General features: G+C 37.6%; 2 protein-coding genes across 3 annotated transcripts in view; one reads left to right on the top strand and one right to left on the bottom strand.

Annotated features, from left to right (window-relative positions):
• Nucleotides 1–15,128, top strand: part of CLTC (clathrin heavy chain) — a 76,142-nt gene that overhangs the window by 42,934 nt on the left and 18,080 nt on the right. For both annotated transcript variants that reach the window (XM_017877422.1, XM_017877421.1), the window contains exons 9-16: nucleotides 2,360–2,512; nucleotides 3,303–3,425; nucleotides 4,638–4,775; nucleotides 5,017–5,181; nucleotides 5,327–5,507; nucleotides 7,603–7,766; nucleotides 12,513–12,638; nucleotides 13,548–13,690. In XM_017877422.1, the coding sequence (XP_017732911.1) occupies nucleotides 2,360–2,512; nucleotides 3,303–3,425; nucleotides 4,638–4,775; nucleotides 5,017–5,181; nucleotides 5,327–5,507; nucleotides 7,603–7,766; nucleotides 12,513–12,638; nucleotides 13,548–13,690 (1,193 nt within the window). The remainder of the gene's footprint in view (nucleotides 1–2,359; nucleotides 2,513–3,302; nucleotides 3,426–4,637; nucleotides 4,776–5,016; nucleotides 5,182–5,326; nucleotides 5,508–7,602; nucleotides 7,767–12,512; nucleotides 12,639–13,547; nucleotides 13,691–15,128) is intronic.
• The window catches only part of PTRH2 (peptidyl-tRNA hydrolase 2), a 33,293-nt gene continuing 31,741 nt past the window's right edge, over nucleotides 13,577–15,128 (bottom strand). Inside the window, exon 3 of the transcript XR_001886632.1 lies at nucleotides 13,577–13,668. The gene's annotated coding sequence lies outside the window, so the exon portion shown is untranslated. The remainder of the gene's footprint in view (nucleotides 13,669–15,128) is intronic.

Raw genomic sequence — 15,128 nt, 5'->3', positions numbered from 1 at the left:
GGATCTTAATAAGACAGGATGGCTGTCTAATTAGCAATGAGATACTGTTTCCCAGTGATTTCACAGAATGTTAGTTGGTGTTACATGGAAAAATATTTAACTTGGTTTCTTGAAATTGATTTAAATATGAACCTTTTCTAAATGTTAACTAGCTTTCTTTACTGTAGGTCTTCTCGATGCCTTTTATGTTTACTCAGTACTTACTTATTTCTCTTTACAGAGAGCATATAATGGTAGTACATTTTCCTAAGCACATTATTCCTTATGTGGAATAGTGACTGAGAAATAGCCAAAGGGTGTTTTTTGTTTCTAAGATAACAGACAAGTTTTAGCTGTCCATTAGTGTTAATTCCTTTCACACCACCATATTAAAAAAACCGTTCTCCTCAAAGTTGTAGTATGGAATTGCCATTGTCAAGAACTGAAGTAGTATTGTTTAAAGCACTCTGAATAGTGAATAACATTTAATGTTATTATTCTTTCAGCATTAGTATATATTAGTACTGTTTTTATATTATTAATTCTAAGTCCTTGTTTCTTGACCCAGTTTCTGGCAATCTTGTAAGATACTAGAGAATAGTTTATCAGATTTGGGATGCTTGGACAGGAGTCTCTGATGAAGAATAGCCACACTAGCGAGTATCTGAGGTCCATCCTAATTGGTTAAGATAAGGCAGGGCTGAGTTCGGTAGCTCACACCTGTAATCCCACTACTTAGGGAGGCCGAGGCAAAAGGATCACAAGGATCACTTGATGCAAGGAGTTTGAGACCAGCCTAGGCAACACAGAGAGACTCTATCAAATAAATACACACTATTTTTTAAGAAGATAAGGGAGGGTGAGAACAGCCAAGGTAACTGAGTTAACCTATGTAACAGGGTGAAAGCTTTTTAGGTATCATTACCCTTTTCTGTGAACAGTCATATGGGACCATTTGTGGTATTAATAAAAGAGACATTAATCAACTATTCATTAGCATGTTCAGTTAAGATTATAGACTCTGATACAACTTTCTATTTTTGGCATTAAATATCATTTATAAGAGTTAGTCTCCAAAGTAGAAAGTCAACTTTGGGCCGGGCGTGGTGGCTCAAGCCTGTAATCCCAGCACTTTGGGAGGCCGAGACGGGCGGATCACGAGGTCAGGAGATCAAGACCATCCTGGCTAACACGGTGAAACCCCGTCTCTACTAAAATACAAAAAACTAGCCAGGCGAGGTGGCGGGCGCCTGTAGTCCCAGCTACTCCGGAGGCTGAGGCAGGAGAATGGCGTAAAACCCGGGAGGCGGAGCTTGCAGTGAGCTGAGATCCGGCCACTGCACTCCAGCCCGGGCGAGAGAGCAAGACTCCGTCTCCAAAAAAAAAAAAAAAAAGAAAGTCAACTTTGGTATGTAAACCAGAACTCTTAGGAAATGAATTTCCAGATTGGGCAGCTCAATGAGTAAGGCAGACTGAATAACACAGAAGACGGTATTTGCTTGTATACTACCTAAAAATTCTTAAGAATGTCCTTCCTGCCCTATAAGCTTAAATCCAAGTCAAGAAGATAGTGGTGCTTAGATCCTTCGGACATATATAGGTTACACTGGGATTTAATAACTGTCCTTATGGTAAACCTCATCTGGCTCCTTCAATATCAGATTTTCAGTTGATAATGTTACATTAAAAGTTGCTTTTTGCCGGGCACGGTGGCTCATGCCTGTAGTCCCAGCACTTTGGGAGGCCGAGGCGGGCGGATCATGAGGTCAGGAGATCGAGGCCATCCTGGCTAAGTGAAACCCCGTCTCTACTAAAAAATACAAAACAAAATTAGCCGGGCGTGGTGGTGGGCGCCTGTAGTCCCAGCTACTTGGCAGGCTGAGGCAGGAGAATGCGGTGAACCCAGTAGGCAGAGCTTGCAGAGAGCCGAGATCGCGCCACTGCACTCCAGCCTGGGTGACAGAGTGAGACTCTGTCTCAAAAAAAAAACAAAAAAAAAAAGTTGCTTTTGTTTTGAAAATTGGGGCCATGTGATGTGAGTCTGATATCTGAATATTCTTAGTAGTTGGAAGTACAAGAGGTAGAAGATTCTGCTTTAAAGTACTTACATCCCTAACAAGGTAGTTGATAATATCTATAGGATTGCAGTCTAGGTGAGCTTTTTATCTTTAAATAAGATTTGTGGAGAATTCTACTGAGACATTGCTGTGAATACAAGATTAAGAGTCTACCAGCCACAACCCCTGCATATTTATAATATATTCTGTGAAACTAAGTACCTCTCATACTAGTTATTACTTATAGTGGATATAGTGTCAACTGCTCATTTCTAAAACAGTTGTTGATCAATCACTAAACAATCTCTTTTTCCTTTGGACAGCTGGAATGTTCTGAAGAACTGGGTGATCTTGTGAAATCTGTGGACCCTACATTGGCACTTAGTGTGTACCTAAGGGCTAACGTCCCAAATAAAGTCATTCAGTGCTTTGCAGAAACAGGTCAAGTCCAGAAGATTGTTTTATATGCTAAAAAAGTGAGTTCAATTAAACAAATTCTCAGCATGAATTCATCGAAGCATTGACAGAGAAATTAGCCTGTATTAACTCTTGATTACTTTAATAGTGAATTTCCTTTCATTTTGATTTACTTTGAAATGTATAAAAATTCTCTTACCCCTCATATCAAATTCATACTTGTTAAATTGAGACAATTACTCTTGCATGGCTTATCAGAATTTAAGATAGCAGGCATGTTTAACATGTTAGAACAAACTTTTGAAATACTCATTTATTGAAAATGGATAAGCCAGGCCAGGCGTGGTGGCTTGCACCTGTAATCCCAGCACTTTGGGAGGCCAAGGCGGGCAGATCACTTGAGCTCAGGAGTTTGAGACCAGTCTGGGCAACATGGTGAAACCCTGTCTTTACTAAAAATACAAGAAAGTAGCCAGGCGTGGTGGTATGTGCCTGTGGTCCTAGCTACTCAGGAAGCCAAGGTGGGAGGATCACTTGAGCCCAGGGGGCAGAGGTTTCAGTGAACCGAGATTGCACCTCGGCACTCCAGCTTGGATGACAAAGCAAGACCCTGTCTCAAAAAAAAAAAAAAAAAAAGAAAAGAAAATGGATAAGCCAATTATAAAGATTGACAGGTGTTTGTTCAAATGTGTCATCATCAAGGTCTAACTGGGCACCTTAAATTGCAAATGAATTTGTGCTTTCACGAGTATTTCCATATTAGCAAGATTTTATAGTAGAAAAAGTCTTTAAATGCTATAAAATTGAAACTTAGGAGCAGCGTTTAAGTCTTTGTTTGTTTGTTTGTAGGTTGGATACACTCCAGATTGGATATTTCTGCTGAGAAATGTAATGCGAATCAGTCCAGATCAGGGACAGCAGTTTGCCCAAATGTTAGTTCAAGATGAAGAGCCTCTTGCTGACATCACACAGGTAATGTGATTACCATATATTTTGTAGAAGCTGATTGAAACGGAGAGTGGGGGCCAGCCGTGGTGGTTCACGCTTGTAATCTCAATACTTTGGGAGACCAAGGTGGGAGGATTGCTTGAGGCCAAGAATTCAAGAGCAGTCTGGGCAACATGTGAGACCCTGTAACTACAAAAAATCTAAAAATCAGCTGGGTGTGGTGGCACATGCCTGTCGTCCTAGCTACTCAGGTGACTGAAGTGGAGGGACAGCTTGAGCCTGGGAGGTCCAGGCTGCAGTGAGCTGTAATCGTTCCATTGCACTCCAACCTGGGCAACAGAGTGAGACTCTCTTAAAAAGAAAAAAAAGAAAACTTACAGTTTGTAGAAATTAAAGCTTTGTCACTCTATATGGATAAACCTCAAATGCCTTGCAAAAAAAAGCAAGTTGCAAAAGAATGGACAATATGAAACCCTCTGCATGTAGTTTTAATACATGCAAAACAAACATCTTATTTAGAGATGTATATGTATTAAAAATGTGAAAAATACATGGGGATGATAAAATAAGATAGTGGTTGCCACTGGGTGTGGGGAGAGGGAAGAGATGCATTTGGAAGTATGAGTCAAGAGTCCTTCATATTGTTTATGCTATTGTTTTTCAAAAGTTGATAAAAATAAAGGTCTGTCAGGCCAGGCATGGTGGCTCACGCCTGTAATCCCAGCACTTTGGGAGGCTGAGGTTGGCGGATCACCTGAGGTCAGGAGTTTGAGACCAGCCTAGCCAATATAGCAAAACCCTGTCTCTACTAAAAATAACAAAAAATTATCCAGGTGTGGTGGCAGATGCCTGTAATCCCAGCTACTTGGGAGCTGAGGCAGGAGAATCGCTTGAACCCGGAAGGCAGAGGTTGCAGTGAGCTGGGATCCTGCCATTGCACTCCAGCCTGGGCAACAAGAGCAAAACTCCGCCTCAAAAAAATAAAATAAATAAAATAATAAAATAAAGGTCTATTGGTTCAATTGTATTCTGCTATTATGTAATATCTTGAAATATTTTGTAGGTTTTATCAGAACTGAAAATAACTGTGTTCTCTAGAGGACAAAAATTTGTTCTTAAAGTGTTCATATTGTCCAAATAAAATTCTCAGGTAAAGAAAGAGTTCGTGCATAATTTTGTCTACTTACTCTCCATAGTATCTTAAAACAATTTCTTTTAAATCTATTTTTTTTGTAGATTGTAGATGTCTTTATGGAATACAATCTAATTCAGCAATGTACTGCATTCTTGCTTGATGCTCTGAAGAATAATCGCCCATCTGAAGGTCCTTTACAGACGCGGTTACTTGAGATGAACCTTATGCATGCCCCTCAGGTATGTGTTTTAATGCTTTTTAGGCATGTTTCCAACATCGTTTTAGTGGTTGTGCAGAGCGTCTCAGATTTTCATGCAAAGCTACTGAGATGCCTACTCCTTATACAAGAAAATTTAGCTATTATAATATTCTTTTGTACTTTCTTTAACAGTTCACTATTAAACCTTAATCTGTAATGGATATTGAATTACTCATATAAATGGAGTGGACAATTAACTTTCCTTGTTTGTGGTTTTACAGGTTGCAGATGCTATTCTAGGCAATCAGATGTTCACACATTATGACCGGGCTCACATTGCTCAACTGTGTGAAAAGGCTGGCCTACTGCAGCGTGCATTAGAACACTTCACTGATTTATATGATATAAAACGTGCAGTGGTTCACACCCATCTTCTTAACCCTGAGGTATTTCAGTTTCTTACCTAATAGATGGTGTTAGTTGTGATTAATAGGTACACTGAAAATGTGTTTGTGGTACTAAATATTAATGATTTCATAACCACCATGAGGTTCAACATTATTTCATTCATTCATTCATTTTATCTTGTAGTGGTTAGTCAACTACTTTGGTTCCTTATCAGTAGAAGACTCCCTAGAATGTCTCAGAGCCATGCTGTCTGCCAACATTCGTCAGAATCTGCAGATCTGTGTTCAAGTGGCTTCTAAATACCATGAACAACTGTCAACTCAGTCTCTGATTGAACTTTTTGAATCTTTCAAGAGTTTTGAAGGTAAGTAGGGGTTTTTGAGTTTAAAAAAAAAAAGTACTTAAGATAGCCCCAAGAAGAGGTATGCTTATGATCAGGCTATTGGAAATTTTGTCTTTCTTTTTTTTTTTGAGACGGAGTCTCGCTCTGTCGTCCAGGTTGAGTGCAGTGGTCGGATCTCGCTTCCGCCTCCCAGGTTTACGCCATTCTCCTGCCTCAGCCTCCCGAGTAGTTGGGACCACAGGCACCCGCCACCTTGCCCGGCTAGTTTTTTTTGTATTTTTTTAGTAGAGACGGGGTTTCACCGTGTTAGCCAGGATGGTCTCGATCTCCTGACCTTGTGATCCACCCGTCTTGGCCTCCCAGAGTGCTGGGATTACAGGCTTGAGCCACCGCGCCCAGCCTGGAAATTTTATCTTTCTAAAAATTTGTTCTATAGGACATTTTAATTTTTATTCAATAAATGTTGTCAAGGCCCTTTTATGTTGGATCCTAAGGATATGCAGTGAACAAGACCATCTGTTTGGATATTTTTATAGATGAATGAAAGGTAGAATTTTAAGAGAAAAATATGTAGTGGTGTTGAAATTGCATAAAATGAAAATACAGGTTGAGTGTCCCTAATCTGAAAATCCAAAATGCACCAAAGCCTGAAACTTTTTGAGCACCAACATAACGCTCAAAGGAAATGCTTGTTGGAGCATTTCAGAAATTGGATTTTCAGATTAGGGATGCTGATCAGGTAATTATAAAGCGAATATTCCAAAGTTGAAAATCTGAAACATGTCTGGTCTCAAGTATTTTGGATACGGGATACTCAATCTGTACTAATGATAGGGTATAATAACATTTTATGCTTATATGTCTGACTCTTACAATAGCAGGTGATTCTCGCCAAGGGCATTTTGTGATTTGTTGCTATTTAGCAGAATTTCTTAACCTTAGTACTACAGACATTTAGGGCTGGATAATCATTGTAGAGGGGTATTCGTGTAGACGTAGAATATTTAGTAGAATATTTAGCAGCATTCCTGATTTCTACCCACTAGATGCCAGTAGCGTCAGCTCCACCAGTTGTGACAACCAAAAATGTCTTCAGACATTGCCAGTGTCACCTGTGAGGATAATCACCTCAGTTGAGAACCACTGCTATGCAGGGTACTAATGTAATCACTGTTGGGTGGCTAAGTTCTGGTCCTCAATTGCCTTTCTCTCCTCTTTGTAGTAGTAGTGCTCTATTGAGAAGGAGTAAGAGAGTCTGCTAGTTTTCTTAATTTTCACAGTTTCAAAATGTTAACTATGCACTAAATTTACACTGTTTAGTACAGCAGTCACTAGCCACATATAGCAGCTATTCACATAGAAAGTTATTAAAATTAAATAAAATTTAATATTTAGTTATTCAGTCACTCTGGCCACATTTCAAGTGCTTAATAGCCATGTGTGGTTAGTGGCTGTTATATCAGGGGGCAAAGATAAGATTTTCATCATTGCAGAAAGTTCTTGTGGACAATACTGCACTAAATTCTTCCCAAATTATTTTGTATGTTTCCTATAAACTGCATATTGAAAAATACCAGGTATTGGGGTCTTCATTTAAAATTTCCCATATAGGGGCACAGTGGTGTATGCCTTTAATAATCCCAGTGCTTTGGGAGGCCAAGGCAGGAGGATTGCTTGAGGCCACAAATTCAAGACCAGCCTGGGTAACACAGCAAGACCCCATCTCTACAAAAATTTTCTTAAAAATTAGCCTGGCATAGTGGCATGCACCTAGCTACTTAGGAGGTTGAGGTGGAAGGATTGCTTGATTCCAGGAGTTTGAGGCTGCAGTGAGCTATGATCGTGCCACTGTACTCTAGCCTAGGTGACAGAGACCTGCCTCAATAAAAAAGAAAAAAAGGCAACATTGGGTTGAATTGTCTGTTCTTTAGGATTAAAGTGCAAATCCATTTTACTGATCTGATTAATGGAATAATTAGTATTTTTATCGAGCTTTTTAAGCAACCAACTTATATTTGGGAGTATTCAATGTAACAGTTTTTTAATTGCATAAATGCTTTTCAGTCATTCTCAAAAGTGTGCCTATGCTTAATTGTAATTACTTGTTTCTTTAAAGGTCTCTTTTATTTTCTGGGATCCATTGTTAACTTTAGCCAGGACCCAGATGTGCACTTTAAATATATTCAGGCAGCTTGCAAGACTGGGCAAATCAAAGAAGTAGAAAGAATCTGTAGAGAAAGCAATTGCTATGATCCTGAGCGAGTCAAGAATTTTCTTAAGGTAAGTGGTTTTGAGTAACGTGTTTTCTGGTTGAATTCCAGTTTAGCAGTTCTACAAGGGTTTGGTTGTAGTTCAAAAATATTTTTTCCCTAAATGTGAAACTGTTAGCATTCTTAAGTTGTGTGCTGGATTATTTCTTGCAAACATAATACTCTGTGGTTTCCTTTGAAATACGGAAGGAAATCGGTGACTAAGAATGACCATCTGTTTAAAAGAAGAAAAAAAATAGCACTATTTCAAAGGAATTTCCTTTAATTTTGGATGGAAAAATTTAGAAAAGTGGTTGTATACTTTCAATGTCATTTGAGAATCATTTAGGCTTTTGAATATTAACATCAGCTTGCTCTTCATACCATTTTGAGGAGCCTCTATGGTAGGCAAAGGGATCTGTTATCTAAGGAATGTATAGGCTTACCTCTTTCATCAAGTTTGCCCAACTGTAGAAACTAAAATATTATTCATATATAATTCATAAATTAAAGGTACGACGATCAAACAAAACGCTCAGCTTTGTGACACATGAAATCAGTTATAGAGAAGTAAGGACCACCTGTGTTGCAGGGAGGAGTAATGGTCCAGACATTCTGAACTCTAGAAGATCCCTAAGGGCAGTTAATTTTGTTTAATGTTTAACTTAGCTTTAGCTTTATTCTTGTAACTACCAGTTACTTTGTGAGGGAAATAAAGCTTTAAAGTTGATAGCTATCTATAAAAGACCAGGAAAACTACAGAACACTTAGATTACTGCTCCCTCACTGCCTATTATGTGTGTGTATGTATTTTATATATATATATATAAAAGGATTCCTGAGACTTTACAGAAAGTTCTGAAGTATTTTTTGTCTTGGAAGAATTTTAAATTACAAGTGAAACCAAAATGTTTATTGTAGAATACAGTATGAAAAGTAGGCTTTTCCTGCTCCCAGACTATCATCATTTGTGCCTGTGGTTGCACTGGCAGATTGTTCTTTTGAAGAATTTACTACCTGGGCTCTAGATGAAATAGCAAAACCCTTAGGGATTTTAGTGTAATGAGGTAGTCAAAATGTTGAAATTGCTCTACATTTTAGATTAAAAGATACACTTTTCAAAAAAGTGTAGCTTTATAATGTCTTTGGCCATCATGAATATTCTGGGTAACCTAGCCAGTATGCTATGTTTGGACCAAAACTTTCTGGTATCAAAAAACCCCTCCAGATGAGAAAGATTTGATACTCTATGCTTGACTAGTGTACCCATAATACTGATTCACTTCCTTCTGTGAGTATCATTACTATTTCCTTAAAACACACACACACACACACACACACACACACACACACACACACACACAAACTACTACTAGATTCTTTTGGGGCAGGGGTGTTGGGGTTTTTTTGTTGTTTTCTTTTAAGCTTTGAAGTTCAGGGGGGTGCATGGGCAGGTTTGTTATATAGGTAAACTTGTGTCATGGGGGGTTTGTTGTATAGATTGTTTTGTCACCCAGGTATTAAGCCTACAACCCATTAGTTATTTTTCCTGATCCTCTCCCTCCTCCCATCCTCCACCCTTCAGTAGGCCCCAGTGTCTGTTGTTCCTCTCTGTGTCCATGTGTTCTCATCATTTATCTCCCACTTACTAGTGAGAACATGCAGTATTTGGTTTTCTGTTCCTGTGTTAATACTACCAGATTCTTACATGATTTCTTTTTGTTTTTATTGAGCCTTCAGCTTTTATGCTTAAATTGTAACTTCTTTAGCTTTGGATTTTAACATTTGAGTTACATATATATGGAAGGCAAAATGAAATTAACTTATTTAATTATCACATTCTTGAGCTTTAAAAAAATCCTCTAGTAAAGAAATAAAAAATAATCCTCTGGGTACTAGGATGGTACTGCCTTAGGTTTGCATATCCCATGGGATCTAATCAGATGACGATTTCCCCTCTACACTTGTGAATTAGGTGCAAGCCTGATATAGTAGGGGTGTGGATGTGGATTATGAGGTTTTGAGTCAGTCAGACCTGTTTCAAATTCTACTTAGCCATTGTTTGTTCATTCAGTATATGTCTAGCTGTTACCTCAGGCAAGTTAATGAATGTGCCTCAGCCTCAGTTTCTTCAACCATAAGCTATGTTTATTTATCAAGTACTTTGTATACTGTAGATGTTGAGGTAGTAACTATTACTGATAAGTGATAAGCCTTGGAAAAAGGTGGAGTTAGCCTAAATGGGATTTCTGTCAGGCAGGTATTTATTTCTCTTTGATATCAATTTGTACCTGATTCTTTGAAGGAATTTACTTCCAGCCAGGATTAGAGGTGAATTTAGTGTCTTATGTCTACATAATTTGAGATGGGAGCTCAATACTAAGATGCAACTATCACATTTATCCTCTGATGCCAGTGTTGAGGATGAACATAATAGATTCCTTGTTAACCTGTAGGACATGGTTACGATGCCTCTTACCACTGTCATTAAACTTAATTTTAGAGGTACTAGCTACATGATAATTTACTGGTGTTGTAAGTAAACCCTGTGTCATAAGAAAAATACCGTTGACTCTGATCTTGAATATTCGAGTGCCAATTATGTGTTACACACCAGGAATAAAGAGATTGGTAGAACATAGCTTCTCCTTTAAGGTACCCTGTGAGCAGGATAAAATTGTGTCATTAGCATCACGTGGCTTATGCCCTAAGTTTGTAGAACTGTAAACTCTCTGTAGAAAGCATGTAACTGTTCATCAGACCCATGATCTGCTCCTTGCTACCTTTGATCTTATTTTCTACCTTTCTTTTTTTCTTCTTTCCTGGTTTAGCTTCAACCACACTGGCCTGCTTGCTATTCCTGGAACTCCCCCAACCCTGTCCTGCCCAAGGGCCTTTGCTTGTGCCCTGTACTACTTATTCTTTCATGACCTTCTCTTTTTCCTTCTTTGGGTTTCTGATTGAATGTCATAAGAGAGGATGTCTCAGGTTGCCCTGTGTAAAATAGAACCCATTCCTACCCCATTTTGCTTGTTTTTCTTTATAACACCACTGTGAACGTCGCCTCCCACTAGAATGTAAGTCCTTGAGAGAATGGACTCTGCTTCCTTTGTTCCCTGCTGTATCTCCAGTAACTAAGAACAGAGTCTGATACTTGGGTACTCATAAATATTTGTTAAATGAACAAATTTATGTTGAAGAAAACCTCTGACTATGTTAATATAATTTCAAGTTTGATCTTAAAATCTTTAACCATTATAACTGGAGGTTAATTAAACATTTAGTAGGTAATTTAATATTATTTAAGTGTTAATAACATTTCTACCATGTATAAAATCGTGCAAATTTTAGCAATCAAGAAAATAACCTAGATTTTGTCTGCTTTTTAAATCTGAAATTTTCTTTTGGAATACAGTTAGTATTCCACAAAAGTGGAATTATTTGCCACAGAAGTTTAAACACCTATGCATGAAAATAGAGTAAGTAATCCTAGATTATTTGTAAGTGATAAAGATAAAAAAAATTTTATATGTGTGTAGGTAAGATGACTAGTGTGTTGATCCATACTTTTTTGATGTTCATTTAGTAGGAAAACATGACATACTAAAATTTTGCATAGATAGATGCAGACAAATTCTAGAAATGATTGTAACAGCTATTAGTGCAGAGTTTCCATGGTGTTAAACAATACTTGCTTTAGAAAACCTTCCTTAATGTGGAAAATGTGCAGCTTTACAGACATTTTATTTTTTAATTTAGGATGGCTAAATTAAAATTAAGATTTACCTTGGTGTTCTTGGAACACTTCATAGACTAGTCTTTGTATTATTTATAATTGAGTAACTAATATCCCCTAGTCTCAGGAGCCATTTTATTCTAACCTTGAAAATAATGTTCTTAGTGGCCATCACTGGGGGAAGTTCTACCCTACTTAGTTCTGCTTCCCTAGTAGACTATGTTAGAGGAATCATTTATTGAGGAATGTTTCACTGTGTATAAATGAATTCCTGATGGAAACTGTTGTTTTTTGTGCTCTACCTTATGTCTGTGGAATGTAACAGGACATGTATCAGGTAAATGCCCAGTACAGGTTTTACTTACCTGTCTGTAACATCTTCTATGTCAATCTATAAGTAGGATTGTAGTTTGGTATCTGTAATGGAATGGTAAAAGCAGTTGGCAATTTAAAGAGGTCTTTTCTTTAAATGCTGGGTTTTTTTGGGGGTGGGGGGCGGTTCTTATGGCCACATGTAGTCACCATCATGCTGCTCCTTGTAGGCTTTGTTATAATAGAGTATTAGAGACTGGTTGTCTAGATTGGATGTGGGGAGGGATAGAAAATCATTAGTTTGAAACAAATGTGAGCCATTTATGCCATATGTTTTGACAATGTGACTATAGTTATTAAGTTGATTTCAAATACAGTGGAAGTGTTACTACCAATGAAAGTCCCAGTGTGGTGACTCTCAGATGAGTGGCTCTCATCTGAGAGCCACTGCTGGCTCAGGTATCTTAATTTGTTACTCTTGTTTTCTGGTAAAGGGTGTGTATGGGAAGGACCTGGTATCTTGCTGTGTGAATCCAAGTATTGCTTAGTAAAAATTTACTGAAACTGGGATGTACACACTCAACTATTGGGACATTCTTTCTTTAACAGAAGAGACATGCTTGTGTGAGCCTCTCTTGTTAGTGTAGAACAGATTCTCATATTTTACATAGATTCGATACCTCATAGAAGGAGAAAATTAAAGCTTCCTTTTGTTTGTCTTTTTTTCAGGAAGCGAAACTAACAGATCAGCTACCACTTATCATTGTGTGTGATCGATTTGACTTTGTCCATGATTTGGTGCTCTATTTATATAGAAATAATCTTCAAAAGTATATAGAGATATATGTACAGAAGGTAAGTAATATGTAGGTAATGTAAAGGTATAATCTTACTATAGATTTTATTTCTCATATTCTGGAAATCCTTTTGAAACTCTGTGCTCAGTAAGAGTGGTCTGCAGCTTTTAACGTGGGTTTTTTTGTTTTTGTTTTTGAGACACGGTCTTGCTCTGTCACCCATGCTGGAATACAGTGGTACAATCATAGCTCACTCTAACCTTAAACTCCTGGGCTCAAGCAATCCTCCTGCCTTAGCCTCCCAAGTATCTGGGACTGCAGGTGCATACTACCATGCCCAGCTGCTTTTAATACTTTTTTGCCCAGCAGAATCCTTTCTTGGATTAAAATTCTACATGCTTTCCTAGCAAGCCGACTCAGGGAAGGGGAAAAGAAATGCATGCCAAGTGCGTAAAATATAAGAATAGAACTGCTATTGTTGAAAAAGTTGGGTGGCCTAGGGCCCTACTAACTTGATAGGCCTTGAGGTATCCGTGTAGAAGCCCTAGACTCCAAAGCAGAGTTTTCAAACCATCTTAAATACAGCTATTAGATACTTCACCTTCTAACTGTAGAAACAGGCAGTATTGCTATAATGGGAACCTTTTAATTAGATAGTCTTGCATAGTCATCTTTGTAGTTTCTTTGGATTTATTCATCATATGGAACAATGCTTGGGTAACTAATAGAGAATATAGTATATGTGCTTTCAATACTTATTAAACCATGAAGTCTTGTTTTTAGCCGGACCTCCTGCTAAATTCCTCTATCTAGTTGCAAATTTAGACCCTCAGTTTATTACTGAATTTAAAACTGAACTTAAAGAAAACTGAGCTTAAAAGCGATAGAGATAAATGGTTTTATTTTTTCTAATTCCTCTTTGCTTTTAATAACATAGTGACATTCTTCTACTTTTTTTTAACCACAGGTGAATCCAAGTCGACTTCCTGTGGTTATTGGAGGATTACTTGATGTTGACTGTTCTGAAGATGTCATAAAAAACTTGATTCTTGTTGTAAGAGGTCAATTCTCTACTGATGAGCTTGTTGCTGAGGTTGAAAAAAGAAACAGGTGTAGTACCATTTCAACAGGGATAAGTTACTCTTTCTTAGCATGGCAATAGATAAAAATATAGGTAGTCATTTGTCCAAAACTACTCAACAACACGTGGAGAATAATTTCCTGAAGACACCTCACGTAGAGGTGATAAGCTAACTAATAGCGCCCAAAAAAAGTCTGTTTTCTGAAACATTATAGCTGTCATAGCAAATCTGTTAACCTGGTTGATCCTTTTTTGGGCATGTTTATAATTACAGCTATATGGTTTGACTTTATGTGTTTTTAATATAAACTATGTACTAAGTCTCCTGTTTAGTTAGGTGTGATACCTATGTATTTAACAACTAATTCTTTACTGATCAGTAGTGTGGTGTTTCCAACCTGAGAAAGCTGCTTAATAAAAACAAATAGCGTGGTGTTTATTTAAGTATGAGGCAAAAGAGTTCCCTGTGCAACTCTTGAATTCAACTGATGTTTAATTTATAGTACCTTAACATGGTAATACATGATAATATGGATTTCCAATAGAATATAGCATAAGTGCTTCTAAAACTTACAGACTGTGAAGTCTTTTTTTAGCTGGAACATTTTGAGGAACTAGTGTTTAGGAAGTACTGATATAAATGAGGTTGGTGAGGTGGTATGCTAGTGGGAAGGTCTGCTGTTTATATAAGAAGAAATTAAGAAAGTCTGTGGGATTTCATTTTAACCTGAGTTGGTATAGGTGGTCTACTAATTATATTCTTAGAATTTATATTAGAATATTTCAAACATGGAAAAATTTTGCATTTAAGGGTAATAGAGATATACAGTTAATACTGACTTAAAGGTTTGAGCCTAGTTTCAAGTAATTTCATGTCATAACAATTTAACATTTAATAAGAGGTTCAGTTGAGTCTTAAATCTATTACCTGAAAATAATCTTCTTGCATATTCCAAGCAAATGGCAGTTACCGTTAGATAATTTAGTCTTTAAGTGACATATTGTGAAAAGCTAGATTTACCTCTAAGTCGCTAGTCTAGACCTGCCTTAGCTAATTTTTATTCCTTAAGTTGACATGGCACATCTTAGATTGCACATGTTTATAGGAGCTGGATTTTTGCCTCTATTTATTAAAATTGCCTTCTCCCTAATGGGAGTGTTCATAATAACCATGTGAATTTGATAGACAAAATAACAGAATAATGCTTTTTCTTTGGCTGCTTTTAATGTTTAAATCATTGGTAAAAGAGGCTTGGGCCAGGCGTGGTGGCTTGTGCCTGTAGTCCCAGCTTCTAGGGAGGCTTAGGTGAGAGGATTGCTTGAGCCCAGGAGGTCAGGGCCGCAGTGAGCCATGTTCCCACCACTGCACTCCAGCTTGGGCAACAGAAGACCCTGGCTTTAAAATAAAAATAAAAATAAAAGAAGGCATGGTCATCAGGACTACCAAAACAAGCTATAGTATAGCAA

The sequence above is a fragment of the Rhinopithecus bieti genome, unplaced genomic scaffold, assembly GCF_001698545.2.
Source record: "Rhinopithecus bieti isolate Rb0 unplaced genomic scaffold, ASM169854v2 scaffold_10657, whole genome shotgun sequence".
Classification (NCBI taxonomy): Eukaryota; Metazoa; Chordata; class Mammalia; order Primates; family Cercopithecidae; genus Rhinopithecus; species Rhinopithecus bieti.
The sequence above is the reverse complement of the archived record's forward strand: the minus strand, read 5'-3'. Positions and strand labels throughout refer to the sequence as shown.